At 43.3% G+C, this 15,392-nt stretch overlaps 3 protein-coding genes across 4 annotated transcripts; 1 reads left to right on the top strand and 2 right to left on the bottom strand.

Annotated features, from left to right (window-relative positions):
- Positions 1–233: 233 nt before the first annotated feature.
- tmem53 (transmembrane protein 53) lies at positions 234–2,329 on the bottom strand. The gene is made up of 3 exons (XM_082512645.1): positions 2,068–2,329; positions 1,729–1,832; positions 234–1,582 (listed from the first exon to the last, which is right to left on the bottom strand). Exons 1-3 carry the CDS (start codon positions 2,120–2,122, stop codon positions 881–883), a joined length of 861 nt encoding a protein of 286 aa, XP_082368771.1. The 5' UTR covers positions 2,123–2,329; the 3' UTR covers positions 234–880.
- Positions 2,330–3,232: 903 nt separating this feature from the next.
- Positions 3,233–7,428, bottom strand: toe1 (target of EGR1, exonuclease). Of its 2 annotated transcripts, XM_082512640.1 has the most exons (9): positions 7,303–7,428; positions 7,076–7,223; positions 6,918–6,958; positions 6,720–6,816; positions 6,339–6,497; positions 5,882–5,995; positions 5,388–5,536; positions 4,810–4,972; positions 3,233–4,614 (listed from the first exon to the last, which is right to left on the bottom strand). In XM_082512640.1, the coding sequence occupies exons 2-9, from the start codon at positions 7,187–7,189 to the stop codon at positions 3,859–3,861; spliced, it is 1,593 nt and encodes a 530-aa protein (XP_082368766.1). In that variant the 5' UTR covers positions 7,190–7,223; positions 7,303–7,428; the 3' UTR covers positions 3,233–3,858. The 2 variants fall into 2 exon arrangements, with proteins under 2 accessions (XP_082368766.1, XP_082368765.1); XM_082512639.1 differs by having other exon boundaries at positions 3,647–4,614; positions 7,076–7,428.
- Positions 7,429–7,652: 224 nt separating this feature from the next.
- LOC309693442 (uncharacterized protein) lies at positions 7,653–15,037 on the top strand. The gene is made up of 4 exons (XM_082512644.1): positions 7,653–8,083; positions 8,324–8,483; positions 13,025–13,200; positions 13,385–15,037. The coding sequence occupies exons 1-4, from the start codon at positions 7,934–7,936 to the stop codon at positions 13,766–13,768; spliced, it is 870 nt and encodes a 289-aa protein (XP_082368770.1). The 5' UTR covers positions 7,653–7,933; the 3' UTR covers positions 13,769–15,037.
- The last annotated feature ends 355 nt before the right edge of the window (positions 15,038–15,392 follow it).

Raw genomic sequence — 15,392 nt, forward strand, 5'->3', positions numbered from 1 at the left:
TTCTTCGTGGGCAAAGTAAAATAGTCTGCAGGGGGATCAAATTATTTTCCCCACTGTAGAGGTTTCATTGCCGGCTTTTGTTCAATGGAACATGCTGCACTATGGCCACCATGTTGCTCAAGAGGAATCAGGCTTCATAATGGTTTGTAACATATAACAACATCGTTATGTCATGAGACCTATTATTTGGCAAAAATAAACGAGGCATCTTACCAAAATAAATTTACAACATGTTCTGAGCATTCAGGTTTATTGAAGGCACGTCAGTTAAAAAGAACACATTAGTTGCAGAGGACATATACATTCATTGTTAATCAGCTTTGTCCTTCAATTAAATTCATGTTAAAACTCACATATTAGGGCTGGGTATTTACTTTTTTTTTTCTTGCACAGGAAAATAAAAGGAATTTACTCTACGTGGCAACAATTTTCAAAGTTCCATTAATGAAGAAAACATTCAATCACGTTTAAAATCTGCCTTCCTTGAAGCACCCTTGCATTCTCATTCAATATAAAACCATTAGAATATAACCACGTATATATTAAATTTAATAAATCGGAGATACAGATCAACCAGATTTTTCATTTTCAAAACTGCTTACCACTACCGCTAATCTACAATAAATCACATTTCACATCAATATTAAATATATTTAAATTATCCTAAAGGATAGAGTTCAAATTCTCCAGTGTATAGCTACTGATTGGATTGTATTCATCATCAGGTTCATGTGGTATATAACTGCTTCACATACTTCATCAGCATGTGAGTTAGTGTTTGATAAACTGGCAGGATTTCACACCCTAGTGTCACACTGACTGACTCAGCAGTCTGGTTTTCTTCCCTTTGTCATCTGCATACGACAGCTTTGCAGAAATTTCAATGACTTTGAATGTGTTGTCTCTTTTTTGTTTCGGTCCCTTCCAACTCCTTCATGCAGGCAACCAGGAAGTCATGGCACTTAAGAGTATACTCTTCAGGAAAATACCGGAAATGGCCAACATGGGAGCTGGAGACAAAATCAAAACTGTCCACAGGGACACCTTTCTGCTTCAAAGTCTCCAAAAAGCCCTCAATATCTTTGTGCCTAATCACCTGGTCATCCCTGGAGTACAGGAAGAAATGAGGCCAGGCGGGCGGCCTGTCCTGCACGGCATCGTAGTGGTTCTTGTGAATGTACTTGGTCAACGGGTACAGCACGATTCTCAGAAGGAAAACAGTCACAGCAAAGAGAACTAGGAGGATGTACCTTAAAACAGGACTTATTTTTGGACCCAAGGTGGCCGTCAGTGCACGCAGGGCCCCACGGACGTTCCCGCTACCTGGAGCACTGTCCACGATGGCCCCGACAACAGACAGCGAACTGAACTGTTTGTCACTGTGTAGCAGTTCTACAATGTAGCGGTAAAGCATGAAGCCACCATTGCTGAACGTGTGAAAGAAAACAGGACTGTTCTCCACCTCGTAGTCATAGAGGATCTCCAGCAGTTTGAGAGCCGTGTTTCTCAGCTCCTTGTATCCAAACGACTCAGAGATAAAGACAGTCTTCAAAGGAGCCGTGTAGCGGATGGTGACGCAGCCCTGCAAGCATGGAAAACAAAGACAATGAGCATGAATGAGAGAAGTGGATGTATAAAAAACTGGCCAGTCCTGTGCAACATTTATAATGGCACAATCCTCATGAAGGGATGAGAGCAGGTGATTTGCTCGTGTCATATAGTTTGAACCTGTTCATTATAGATGGAGCTGTATTTCGAGAGGTGCTTGTCTTTGCATCCAGCCCAGCCCAACAGTATCACAACTGGCTCCTTTGTCCCCTGCCAGTGTCTCTCTGAAAACAAGGCACACGATTAAAACACACACAAAACAAAGAAATAAAGAAAATAAATCAGGCAAATAGTTACAGAAAGCTAGGCTAAATTAGCTCCAACTGTCCAAACAGTTGGAGCTAATTTGGGGGGGGGGGGGGGGGGAACACATTTTTAACGCGGCTTTGTAATTCACAGCTAGCGTGTAGGCTAAGCTAACAGAGGCATGAGCATACAGTACAATGAAATGTTGCTCACCCGACGTCCCTGCATCTGGAAACACGATGTTGTAGTCTATTTCATCGGCTGCCATTTCTGATTGCTAGAGTATCAGCTGCGGTTCTCTGACGTTAACGTTATCTCGCTCATTTGGCCGTTACAGAAAAATAACTGTAACTGTGCCACAGAGCGCTGAGGTGAAGCCTGTGTGAACCAAAGGAGACACGCACACTAAAGGTCCGCTGACTGTCACCAGCTTCTCCACTACACACACTCCTTCCTCCCGAACAGAGTGTTTCTTCTTCGTTGCTTTTTTTCCAGCAGCGTTAAGATGACCTTACTGCCCGTTACCGCCCTCTTCTGCATGCCAGGCGCAATTGCGTCTACAATTTTGCTTCTGCTCGTTCAGCTCGTCTTTCATGTCATTTCTCAGTGTGTGTCCCATAAACGAAAAACTACTTGAAAAAGAAAGAAAAAAGTAACAATTGTGCATAAAATACTGGGTTTTTTTTCAGATAACTTGTCATTGTAATAGGTTTTCAAATCCCCTTATAATTTCTGAGGAAAAAAAATCTAAGAAGTAACACAATCATTTGAAATATTAATTTTAAATTAAGCTAAGTTCAGTTCCTAACTACTGATTGTTCAATATTTCATTATCATTCATTCATTTATCAAACTTAACTCTCTATGTGTGTTTAACTGAATGGCGAAGTCCATATATGTTATCATTAAGTAGAACCTAAATGCATAATTTATCAGTTCACTTATCACATTTCAAATTGTTCATAGATAATCACCCACAGGATGTTATAACTTCAATTATTTAAAGTAGTAAAAATCTGATTAGATGATTTGGGGCCTGTCTTATTGTAGCTCAGCTAATAGCACTTAAGAAACCCAACAGATTTTCTTCTTCTGACAACTCCTTTAGGATTGCTACAGTACGTTTGCTTCCGTATCACCCTATCCTTCTCATACCAACCTTCTGCATGTCCTCCTTCCCTGCATGCATAGATCCTCTCTGTGAGCTTCCAATGTTCCTCCTGCCTGGCAGCTCCATATTCAAAATCCTTTGTTCACTGTATCCACTATTCCTCCCCTGTACCTCCAAACTTCCCTTTTAATTATAAATCACACACCCATGGATTGTTTTTATCTTAATTACTGACGATTGCCAACTCACATTTTAAGAGCAGAAAAACACATTTAATCTTTTAATCAACTGTAAGCATAATATGGGATATTTTTTCAAACGCAAAGCTGCATTGATTTTAAGAAACTGGGTGCTCATTCACCATTGTTGTTATAATTCCTCGATACTCAAGGGATCTTAAATGTAATATTTGACAAATGGATTAATGATTGCATTAGAAGGTGGTGCTCTATGAGAGTTTGGTCAGTGGTATCAATTCCTCCATCCTCCAGGAACATTTCCCCATTAGGATAAAATGATGATTACACCAGAACTGTCCTCTCATTCACAGTCAGGAGTCAACCTGCCGTCCACTCACAGCTTAGTGCTGCTGTGTTTAGGGCTAAATGCTAACTGCATATGCCTAAATGCTGACAATGACTTAGCATGCCAACACTGAAATAACACAAATTAAGCTGAGGCTGAAGGAAAAACTAATATATTGACACTGGTTTCATTTGATCTGGACAAAGGTTTTGACCAAGTATGGAGACCACGTGATTTGGGTGAACCATGGCATTTACAGAAGGTCAATTACAAGCAAATATATTTCAAACAATAAACATCCCCAATGGTCACTGGATTCAAGTCCAAGTCTGTGGGATTTATTCCTTACAAACCAAGAGAGACAAAATTTAACACCTTCTGCCCCACACCATCTCCATCTTCTGCATGTGGGCCTTGGACGACTTGGAGAAGGTACTCTTTACCACATTGAGAGGCGCTACCTTGCCGCTCAGATAGACCTTGTTAAGACAGGTAGGAAGCCACGACTGCTCCTCCTCCTCCTGCTCCTTGTCTGCTTCTCCAGCTTCTTCCTTCCTGATGACGGTACAGGAGTAGGCGAAGATGTATCCTGTCATAAAGGCGTCAAATCCTGCCCGATGTGTCCCTGCGTCAGCATTCTTCTTCTGGGTTTCAATCCCAGCTGAGCGGTCATTCGTCTTTTCTCTCCCTGCTCCTGTCCCACTCACTTCGCCACTTTTTCCATCATTTGTGTTGTTTTTTGTGTTCCGGCTGTCATCAATTGAGGCTGTTGTTATGTTCTCATCACACACACTGTTCCCCTTGCTGTCAGTCGCCAAGCTCTTTCCTTCACTCTGTGGGGTGTTTCCATCACTGTCCATTGCTGGCAAACCATCTGGACACATCTCAGCAACTGTCCCTCGCTGGTTTCCTGGCGGATCTTCTGGATCCACTTCCATGTTGGGGATTTTATTTTCCGGAGAACCATCAAAGATGGAGGAGCCCTCTCCTTCACTTCTCTTCTTCTCTCTCTGTCTCTTCCTTTTCTTCCTCTTGTCATCCTTATTTTTCTCGTCCTGGAAAATGATGCGGTCTGTGTCATGGGATAACGGACACTTTGTGCCATTCGGACACCAACCAAATGCCTGGCAGACAAACAAACAAACACAAAGTTAGGTAAATTAGTAAAAACACACACAATTTCATGATATCTATTTGGCTCCTGCATTATAACAGACATACAAAAATAAAAAATAAAAAATAAAACACACACACAGGAGAGAAAAGAGCACTTTAGTTTTCCACAACTGTACAACTGAAGATCCAAGGTTGAAACTTACAGAGAAGCGCTGACAGATGTCAGTCTGTTCCTCAACAGAAGCGACAGCTGGAGACTCCCTGTAGTCCACATAGGTGGACATGTGACCAGCATACTGACAGAACTCTATGTGAACATGAGGTCCATTTGTTCCGGAGTCCACACTGCGACCATTATCCAGCTTACTGGGAAAAAGAGAACATGATATGAAAGAAGAGGGACAGATAGCTGATTTTGTTTGGCTTTAAAGGACAAACAGGGTTAATGTTTCAAAGACAACGTACACTGACATAATTATGGACACCAGACTTTTCTGCTCTACTCCAAATCTTAGCACCTTCATCATCGACTTAGCCAACAGGTTACAAAAAAAATGAGTTATCAATTATTTTAAGAGGTGTTAAAGGGCTTTGTTCTTTGGTTTTACATACTGGTAACTGCTGCATTACATCACAGAGGACACACGTGGAACTGTCCTGTTTACCTTTTAGAGAACTTAATTAGCGTCAAGTTGTGCAAATTATATCAGTGGCAAATTAATGTCCACTATAAAATTCAATCAAAACACAAAAAATAAATAAATAAATAAAAATTACTCACCATTTCTTGTAGGCGTACTCAAGATAGGAGGCAGAGAGTCGAAGCTCAAATTCTGTGACATATTTGGTGTCGTATATCCCAGCGGGAAACATCTCTGACAGGTCAGCAGTGAAGGTGGCCAGGCGCTCGGGCAGGTGAGCATAGAAACTCTAACAGAAAAAAAACACAAACATTCGTCAATCTTCTCAAACATCTCTTTGACCAGGAAGTCATTAGAAATGTTGAATCAGTTTTGTAAAACATATCCAGGCCCAAGACAGGCAGCATTAACCTTGGAGTTTTTCCTTTTATTGTAAATGTACACTACACAGACGTGCTCTGGCTGTGAACCCAGGACCATCTTGATGTGAAACAACAGTGCTAAACATCAGTCTTATAGAGTAAAAATAAGAGTTCTATTATTATAAATACTTTATAAATGTTAAAGGTATTTAGAAAATGTCATAAACAGATTTCACATCTTAGGAAAGTGAAAACAAGACAACAACTTGCACCTGGTACAGAAAAGCCATGTCAATGAGACCATTGTGTAGCACCAGGGGCTTCCGAGCACGCAGCAGCTCAGTGAACAGTGCTCGGATGTGAACGCCGCGGTCATCTGCACCTCCCTTACGAAGAACAAAGAACAGAGAGGAAAATGAACTGACATCAGAGGCAAACCTACTACTCCTCCCTGGCGTGATAAGTTAGACACCTTTTATTTTATTTATTTATTTTTTAAGAAAAAGGTCAGCAGATGTAATATTATTTGAAAAAGTAAGTACACCTTTTGACTGAGCAAGCTCTACATCCTTGTAGAGCTTTTGCTTAAGTGCGTGTTAGTCACTGTACATGTGATGAGCTGGACAGAACATAGTCGTGGTAAATAACAGAGAAAAGCAGCAGAGTGAACACAGCGGGTACAGAACACTCAGAATGGACGACACAACTCAAAGCAGCAGGAAACTTTACCTTATTGTTGCCCTTGCAGTACGGGATTCCGTGGCCGTACTGCTTGTTGAAGTCAAATCCGTGCTGCACCAGGAAATGCACTGACTGGGGCTCTATGATGTACTCCTCTGAACATAGAAGGGTGAGGTTATACACCTGCACCAGGTACGAGTCTGCAGGCTGGGGGAAGAGAAGGAAGGATGAATCACCTGTGGCATTTGTGAAATCTGCAGTGGCAGTTTCTGTAATTTGATACAGATCTAATAGCGTTATTTAAATGTGTATAACAGTCTAACTGGCACTGCTGTACAAACATGTTACACTTATGAGTACGGTGTAATAACTGGTTTAATGTGTAGTACATGACAACATTTAAGCCACTCTAAAAGGATCATTTTGCACCTTTTGATCAAGTTTCTTGTAGCAGGCGATTCCCAACGAGAGGATGGAGCGGGACCGAGCTGCATGACATATAGCTTTGTATCTGTCCTCAATGGATCTGAAATATTACAAGAGCCAGAAAAAATACAAGCATCTACTTCCCAAGGCTTCTTGCACAACCTACTAATACTATTTCAGCTCAGAAAGACCTTTACTCACTCAGCCAGCAAGGACTTCCTGTTCCCAAGACCGCTCAGCTCCTAAAAAAACAGGAATGTGAATTTTCTGCAAACTCCCACATTACCATCTGTGCATCTAAAGTGGCGAGAAACCTGGAAGAAACCAAATTCTTTCAACACGTAAGAACTTGTAATTACCGTGTCCAGTGCAACGAAGGACGCCGTTTTAATAGCCACGACCATAGCAGGCCAAAGCTCTTTAAAGTTTTCATTCTGGACATCAATGACAGGAACTACCAGCGAAGATGCCATGCTTGTCTTAAACTGCAAAGTTGCTGACGACTACCTGAAACATGAGCTAGTTTATCTCAGGAAGAGTTTTAATTAACAGCTGCTGGATTTCCGAGACATTACTCGTCGCTTACTTGTTACAGTGTCTTTAAAATCGCAGTGTTTACTTTAACTACTGTTGTTTTTGGGAGTATTTAAATGTATCAACCGCTAACAACTTCCAAAAACATTTCAACGTGCTTCTTTGGGTCCTGTGACAAAATATCTCACAGCAGTTCGACTGTTTCCTGACTCCAAATAAAGAGCACTTGCCACTAAATACTTGCAAAACAAAAATTAAAATTAGTTAGCGTAAAACGTTATCAAGCGTGTGTGCTTTATGTTTTCATTTGACCGCTTCTGTTTCGCTTTTTGCGCGGTACGTGGTATTTTCAATCAGGCATTCCCGACAGACGCATACAAACAGTGCGTCACTATACTTGACCACCGTGGGGAAGTACGCCATTTTGGCTCAAACAAAGTCAGCTATATTTTATCCCCGTTAAGATGATATAAGTTGTTTTCGTGGGGTTTTTTTCTGTTAAAAATCTACAGGGCATGACTTTGCTTTCCACAAGTTAACGTTTGATGCAAGTGTAACATTTTCTCGTTTTTAGAGCGTGCACGCAGTTAGTAATGATTAAAAGTCACAGCTGAGCTGTACTGTAAGCCAAGCTAACTTAACATTTAGCTGTGCTGTTGCTGTTTGTTGTGACTGTGTGTGCAATGGGTGGCTGCTCCGCTCCAAACTGCTCCAATTCAACCAGCATAGGCAAGCAGCTGTTTCGGTTCCCCAAAGACCCTGTGCGGAAGAAGAAATGGGTGGTGAACTGTCGACGGGACTTTGAACCAACTCCTCACTCCAGACTCTGTCAAGTAAGTTTACAACATAGTAATAGAAAAAAAGTAGAACCAAATCTAAACAGACTAGAATCATGGATTAATTGAATAAATAGAATTAGGATTTATATATTTATTCACCGGATAATTATCTTCTGAGTTCAGCTAATTGTCAATCTTTAACCTTTTGTCATAATATCTATAATTCATGTCTTTTGGTTTTTCATTATTTTGATTCAGTGTATGTCTTCTTTGCACTTGCTTCATTTCTTTAAGGACCATTTTGAGCAGAGCCAGTTTGAGGAAATAGCCAGGTCTCCAGCTGGGGGGAAGAAGCTGAAACCTAATGCTATCCCCACTCTGTTCAATGTTGGAGAACCTCCCTACCCCGCATTCACGGTTCCCTACATCCTGCACCCTTTGAAACCTGAGCCAGGTACTGGAAATCTAAGGTGTAAAGTTGCTCTGGATCCTTTTTACTCTGATTAGAATTGAATTCAATGGATGGATTTTTGGTGAACTACAAAATGCTTGCTGTGTATGAAAGGTCACGACACTTACTGTATAGTTGTCTGTTATCTCTTACTTTTCACATCATGAACTGCTGTAGAAAGCATTTCTATTGGAAAATACAGTAAAAACAGCCCAACAACACATTGCACATAAGCAGTGTTGTCTGGTTGCTCGTAAATGTAGATGAGCATTTTGCAGAAAAAATAGAAATGTCTCTCCTAAGCTTTCAGACTTAACTAAACTAAACCACATCCCACTTCTAAAGAAAGTAGAAGGCGATCTGACTAGATGGAAATCTTTACCCATATCACTCATGGGAAGGGTCGCCACTATAAAAATGATGATCTTGCCAAAAATAAATTACTTATTTTTGATGATCCCTAACAAACCATCACAAGATTGGTTCAGATCTCTGGATTCATATATTTCCAAATTCCTTTGGAAAGATAAACCCCCGCGTATTAGCTTAAAAACGCTACAAAGAACCAAGGATAGAGGAGGATTAGACCTGCCTAATTTTCACCAATACTTCTTAGCCAACAGGCTTCAGTTCATCTCAGAATGGTTAAAACATACCTTCTTAGTTGAGCCCTGGCTAGATGTTGAACAGGCACTATGCAAGGATCTAGAGATTTCAGACCTACCATTTATTAGCTCAAACATCAAAAGACATGAATGCTTTAAAAGTATCAACATCAGCTTTTCTCTAACAGCATGGTGGGAGTTTCTAAAAATAACGGAGTCTTCATTAATCCCATGCAAACGTACACCTATCTGGAATAACCCTGACATATTACAAAACAATAATATGATTAATTTCCCAGAATGGAGTTGTAAAGGAATTAAATACTTAGAACATATATTAGAGGGAACAGAATTTATTCCATTTGACAGACTAGTTGAACAATATGGGATCAACAAGAAAAGATTTTTAGAATATCAACAAATTAAATCCATAGTAAAAAAGAAATTTAACCTCAGTCAAGTTGAATTACAAACACCACTAAGTGCGGCACATTTTCTTACTCTTAAATCCCCCAAATTATTATCTAAAATATACAGAACACTTTCTAAATTAGATGAATCAATATCCCTTCCTACTGCAAAGTGGGAAGCAGATTTATCAGTCAACCTAGACCAAAACTTCTGGTCTCAGATTTGCTTAAAAACTTTTAAATTAATTAAAAATCCCAGTCTGCAATTAATACAATACAAAATACTTCATAGAGTGCACTATACAGGTCATCGGATGTTCAAGATGGGCTTTACATCTTCCAACAACTGCTCACACTGTCAAGGCAATACACCAGACAATTACATCCACGCTCTTTGGTTCTGTCCACCAGTGCAAAAGTTTTGGCGCGAGATATGTGAAGACTTATCAAAGTGTCTGAAATGTAACATTCCAACTTCCCCCTTAGTGTGTCTACTGGGCAGCTTAGATAATGTCACTTCAGAAAAGAATATAGCCCATATGATCTTCACTGCCCTATGCATAGCCAAGAAAACAGTCCTCATGAACTGGAAAAATAAAAATAATCTTAATTCTAACCAATATAGAAATTATCTATTAGATTACATTAGTCTTGACACAGCCTCTGCCACCACATTAGATCAATTGCTCTGGGCCCCTTTTATCAGCTCCATCACCTAGTGGGGGTGGGGGGTCATAGTTTGGTCCCGCCTTCACTGTTGTGATTGGTGAGGGGGTAGGGACAGGCTTAGGGCGTCGGGGGGTTCCCCGGAGGCATCTTCCTTGGGGGGCTCAACCCGGGGTAGCGGTCACGTCCGGTTGGGGGCTCTGTTGGCTCTCAGGTGACTGTTTCCTCACGGCTGCGTGCAGCGGGGCTAGGGGAGGGTCTGTGCTGACGGACGTGGGTTACTGACCTGGCAACCTGGCTGCCCCTGGGTGGGTCCGGGATGGGCGTGAGGTTCTGGGGGCGCTCCGTCTCTGGGCTGGGGCCCGGGCCGGGCCTCGGGGGCTTGGGTCCTGGTTGGTGTGTTGCCGGGGTTGTGGGCGGGTGGGTGCATGGGGGCCCGGCCCTGGAGCAGGGTGCCGCCGGTGCGTCGAGCCGCCTGGGGGGCTCTTCAACTGGTGGGGGGGATGGTCACATCTTGCAGGAGCTTTCTTCTCTTCAGGAACTCTCTGCAGGAGGGGGAGATACAGGAGAGGTGGAGGAAGATCTCAGCCTGGGCGTTTACCGTCTTATGTAGTCTGGAAGATGTGTGGATGGTGGGGTGGGTGCAGTTTTCTCTGTGGTGGGGTTGGGTGGACTGTCCAGGGCTCTGTGGAGCCGGGGGGCGCTACTGCACTGGGCCCCGGTCTGATGGGCCTGGGCCCCCCTTCCCTGGCGGGTCGCGGAGGGTGGGAGTGCCTACTGGGGTCAGCGGGGGAGCTGGCCCCAGGGAGGGGTTACCTGCCCCTCCCTTCCTTCCCTCCCCATCTCCAGCTGCCTCCCTCTTCCCGCTCCTCCACAACCACCCACACATGCAGGGCCTTGGAGTGGGGGTATGTCACCAGGGTGCAGAGGAGGCTACCCCCCCCCCCCCCCCCCCCCCCCCCGTCCCCTTCTGGCTGCCTCTGCCTCAATTTTATCCCACAACTTAGACATTCACATTATTCACACTCTCATTACACATACATATAGGATCTTGGGGGTGGGCACAATCACGGAGTCCAAATCACCATCAGGGTGTATACCTCACCCCTGACGTCGTTGCCCACCTCTCAATTTTAAATACACTTAGTCATTGAGGGCTAGCAGGAGGGACTATGCGCTTACCTGCTGCTCCTTGGCAGGTAGCTCCATGCCCTCCTGGGTTTTAATTGCACCTTAGAACACATATGCATCAACACTACAATGAGCGGGTGGAGGGAGGTTTGGAGTCTTCTCCCACCCCCATTCTCTGCGGCCTGCTGGAGCGGGAGGGCTAGTAGGAGGAGTTGGCCGTCCGACTGCGGTCTGGGGTGTGGGGCCTCCCTGCTGCTGCGGAGTCGGGGTGGTCTGCCTCTCCCCACCGCAGGGAAAAGGGTAACACCACCTGGGTCTGGGTGCAATTCCCCCCTCCAGGGGCAAGGGTACCTAGACCCGGTTTGTAGAGTACGCTTGGGGAGTGTGATTGTGTGTACAGCGTCTCTTTATGTCTGTCTCCACGTTGGTTGAGTGTGGAGTGAGTGCATATGAGAGCATGAGGGTGGGAATGGATGTTTGTGTCTGTGTGTGCCTGTATGTCTGTGTCTATATGTCAGGTTGGGTATCAGACGCCACCTCTCTGGGGACACCTCAGGCCCTCCAAGGTTTGGAGGCCTATCTCCACCCACCACCACTTCCCCTGCCGGTGGCGGACTCCCTCAGGTGTCGGTGTGTTGGTGGTTCTTTGTGTCTGGGGGTGGGCGTCCGGGTACACACCGGCTCACTCCTTGGCGGCCGCTTGTCGGGGCCTGGGGCCTGGGGCTCGCTCGGGCCCCTTTGGAGGTGGGGTGCCCCCGGCCTCTCGGCCTGGGGCTCGGTCACTCAGGCACAGCTGGGGGCCGGCGGAGCTCACGGGCGCGTCACTGCAACTCCCCCTGACTTCTGCTCCGCGGCTGCTGGGCGAGCCCTCATCTGGGACTCTCCTCAGCTCTTACTGGAACAGTGGCGCGGCTGCCCCTCTGTTGGTCTTCCATGGTCTCTTGTGTTCTGGGGGCCTCTGGATGTCTGGAGTTTTGATCTCCTCCATACCCGCTTCACACCCTGGAGGACGGGGCTGTGGCCCCCCCACACTCCCTAGCAGATCATTACATGGAGAAACCTTTGGAATGCAAGCATGCTGATCCACACAGGTATGCACACATGGGTATTCACAGACGCGGACTAAAGCTTTCTTGGCTGCTGCCTCAAAGCACACTGTGCGCTGTCTATCTTGCGTGCTGCACAATATCGTTTATTATTTAGTAAATATTGATATCTATGACTAGCTAGTTTATTGTGATGGTGCTTTGTTTTCTCTATTATTATGTTGCTCTTTGTTGTTTGCTGTCTCCTCTGTTTGTTTTTTTTGTTTGTTTGTTTTTTTTTTTCTCCATACAGGTGACCCAGGAGTTCTTTTTTTTTTCTCTCTCTTCCCCCCCCTTCTCACCGTCTCTTCTCCCCTTTGGTTTTCTTTCTTTCTCTCCCCCTCTTTCTCTCATTCATTCCCCCTGTCCTATTTATTAAAAAAAAAAAAAAAAATGACAAAGGATGAACTGAAGCTCTGCCATCACGTAATGTCGCATACTGCTGTTTCTGATGTCATTTATATAAAAAAAAAAAAAAAAAAAAAAAATAGAAATGTTTGTCTCAACAGAAAAACCCAGAAGTTCTATGTACAGTTATTGCTCCATGTCTGCAGAAATATTTAAGAAGATATCTTCTTGTTTGGATGTTTTTCTACTCTAGTTCTCAGAAATTTAATTGCACTTTTTTCCCTTGTGTTTTGGTGTAGTGGAGAAGGAGCTGAATTTCGGGGATCATGGCTATGCCAGACGCACCCCTTTGCCTGGCTTAGAGGAGGAAGATGCGGACAGAACATCTGAAGATCAGCAGCCCTGCACACATTGCCAGCTGCTTAGGAAACAGCTGGAGCAGGAGATGCAACACACTGCAAGGCTACAGAAAGAGGTAGGACAGCTGATGACTTCCCCTGCAAATCAAAGCCTGGTCTGTTGGGCTTCTTTTTTTTTTTTTGGAGAGCATTGTAAGGTTTTATTGCGTTATGCAAATTATTATGAAAGTTGTTACAAAATAATGAGTGTTATGTGCAATAAAATGGCCCAAACTAACCATACACTCCTGTTTCTGTCAGGCTGAAGAGATGAAGAAGCGTCTTTATCGACTTGACCGGCTTGAAAAGGGTCTTCAGAATTTTCTGTATGAGGATCAGATCCGAGCCCTGTCACTCACCAAACGCTCCCGACGTGCTGTCTGGTCTCCGGAGACAATCCTGAAAGCCCGGAATATCCGCTGTGCAGTTGGCACCAAGGGGTACGAGTACCTGAGAGAGATTGGTTACCCGTTACCCTCCTATAGGACTCTGTGTAACCGTTTGGAGACTAAGATCATGGTGACGACTGATATGAGCTGCGAGGAGCTGGCAGAGCTAGGCCTGGGGCTCATGGCCACCTGCGACAGTCCCCCTGAAGTTGGAGATAATGATGAGGAAGAACTGATAGGTGTTTTGTCTTCTTAGCAGTTTGTGTGAATTGCTAAAGACTAAAGCTGAATTATTGTGCTTTGTATCTCCTCCTTGAATGACTTGACGTGAATTTGCTTTTGTTATGTCAACTGGTTGCACTCTCAAATGCTTATATGCGTGTGATCAGCTGATAAGAGATGCTCAGGCTAGCCTACAGTTTTACTTGTAGTATTTTCTCCCCACCCTGCTGTTATCCCATCTAGAATCAGATACAGATTTTTTTTTTCAGGTCCCTGATGCCAAAGAGGTATTGATAAAAATATAAGCTTTGGTGTTGGTGCGTGGCATTAAGAGAATCTATTTGAAACAGCTTAAATCTCAGCTTCCTTTAGCTTGACTAAAATGCAGAATAGGTGCTCGGCAAAATCCAACTACCATCATGAGACCAGAGGTGGTAGGGGAAACAGTGAAGCTTATTACAAGTGAAACAAGACTTTCCACCAGAAGACTGCATTTCCTGCTTTGGAGCTAGATGTTTACTAATGAGTTCAACATAGGGGAAGATTGGGTTAAAATCAAGTGAGCCCTTAACAATGATAAGCATACACATTGAGACGTGGGGCTAAGAGTATAGTGTGCATTAAAATCTGATATGTCATGAGTTGTTAAACAATTCTCGATATAAAAGCAACTGAGAGCAACGAGCACCAAAAGCAAAGGACACTGATACGGCAGAACAGCAGGAAACAGGGATGGACCTCTGAAAATGCTGACCCACTGTGAGCTTGAACATGTGCAGAGCATGTGTACCATGTAGCTTGTTACTGATTGTAGTTGAGAATTGTTTAGAGGAGTCATTTGCGCAAACCCTGACAAGTTTGATGCTTGTGTTTTTAAAGTCAAGTGTCTCTGAGCTTGGCTGATATTTCCTGGCTCTGTTTACATGTATAATAAAATTAGCATTTGGAATATTTAACTTTATTTAAGTTTCATATAGACACATCTCATTACAGAGTGTTCCCTCGACATTGTGATTTTTTTTTTTTCTTATTTATTTTCAATCTTTTTGTTTTGGTTTGTTTTTTGTTTTTTTGGGTGGGATGTAAAGCACATGATTTATGTCTTTAACCATAACATGGGTTTAGTATCAAACTATATTGTTCAATCATACCTCTCCAGTTTAAGCATTAATAAAACTGAATTTCTGTACCTTATTTTGGTCACATGTACACAACTGAGACCCTCGCTGTTTTTCAAGAAGGTTCCAAAAACGATGTATGGAAAAGGAAATAAGAGTAAATCCTGCACTGGTGAATAACCTAATTTTGCACTACAGTGTAAATTTCACTCTGAGAATTTCCCCTTTGCTCTGTTTTGAAGTGTTCAAATTTTCTGGATAGTTTAAGTCAACCTCAAAATTTATACAGAAGCTTGAATATATACATACTTCAACTAATATTTTATTAAATGTCCCTTAGCAAGTTGTACCTCAACCAGACAGCTTTGGTAGCTGTTTCCATTGGTACGGACATGACTTTTAATCCACAAATTGTCGATACTGTTGAGTGTTTTGGGAAGGCCATTCTGGCAGCTTAATGTTGGCCTGCTTTGTGTGTTTGAGATCATGTCATGTTGGAACAACCAATTATGTCCATGTTTCAACCGTCTAGCTGTTAAT

Source organism: Aulonocara stuartgranti (genome assembly GCF_965226115.1).
Source record: "Aulonocara stuartgranti genome assembly, chromosome: 18".
NCBI classification, from domain to species: Eukaryota; Metazoa; Chordata; class Actinopteri; order Cichliformes; family Cichlidae; genus Aulonocara; species Aulonocara stuartgranti.

Bases quoted from the DNA above. Each gene is read 5' to 3' on its own strand.
- tmem53 (XM_082512645.1), bottom strand. From the start codon at position 2,122: ATGGCAGCCGATGAAATAGACTACAACATCGTGTTTCCAGATGCAGGG. The intron at 1,833-2,067 runs GTGAGCAACATT...CCTTGTTTTCAG, and splicing joins TCCAGATGCAGGGACGTCGG to AGAGACACTGGCAGGGGACA. The intron at 1,583-1,728 runs GTTCAAACTATA...CCATGCTTGCAG, and splicing joins GCTCCATCTATAATGAACAG to GGCTGCGTCACCATCCGCTA.
- toe1 (XM_082512640.1), bottom strand. From the start codon at position 7,189: ATGGCATCTTCGCTGGTAGTTCCTGTCATTGATGTCCAGAATGAAAAC. The intron at 6,498-6,719 runs GTGCAAAATGAT...CTCTTCCCCCAG, and splicing joins ACAAGAAACTTGATCAAAAG to CCTGCAGACTCGTACCTGGT. The intron at 4,615-4,809 runs GTAAGTTTCAAC...TTTGTCTGCCAG, and splicing joins ACATCTGTCAGCGCTTCTCT to GCATTTGGTTGGTGTCCGAA.
- LOC309693442 (XM_082512644.1), top strand. From the start codon at position 7,934: ATGGGTGGCTGCTCCGCTCCAAACTGCTCCAATTCAACCAGCATAGGC. The intron at 8,084-8,323 runs GTAAGTTTACAA...CATTTCTTTAAG, and splicing joins CTCACTCCAGACTCTGTCAA to GACCATTTTGAGCAGAGCCA. The intron at 13,201-13,384 runs GTAGGACAGCTG...TGTTTCTGTCAG, and splicing joins CTGCAAGGCTACAGAAAGAG to GCTGAAGAGATGAAGAAGCG.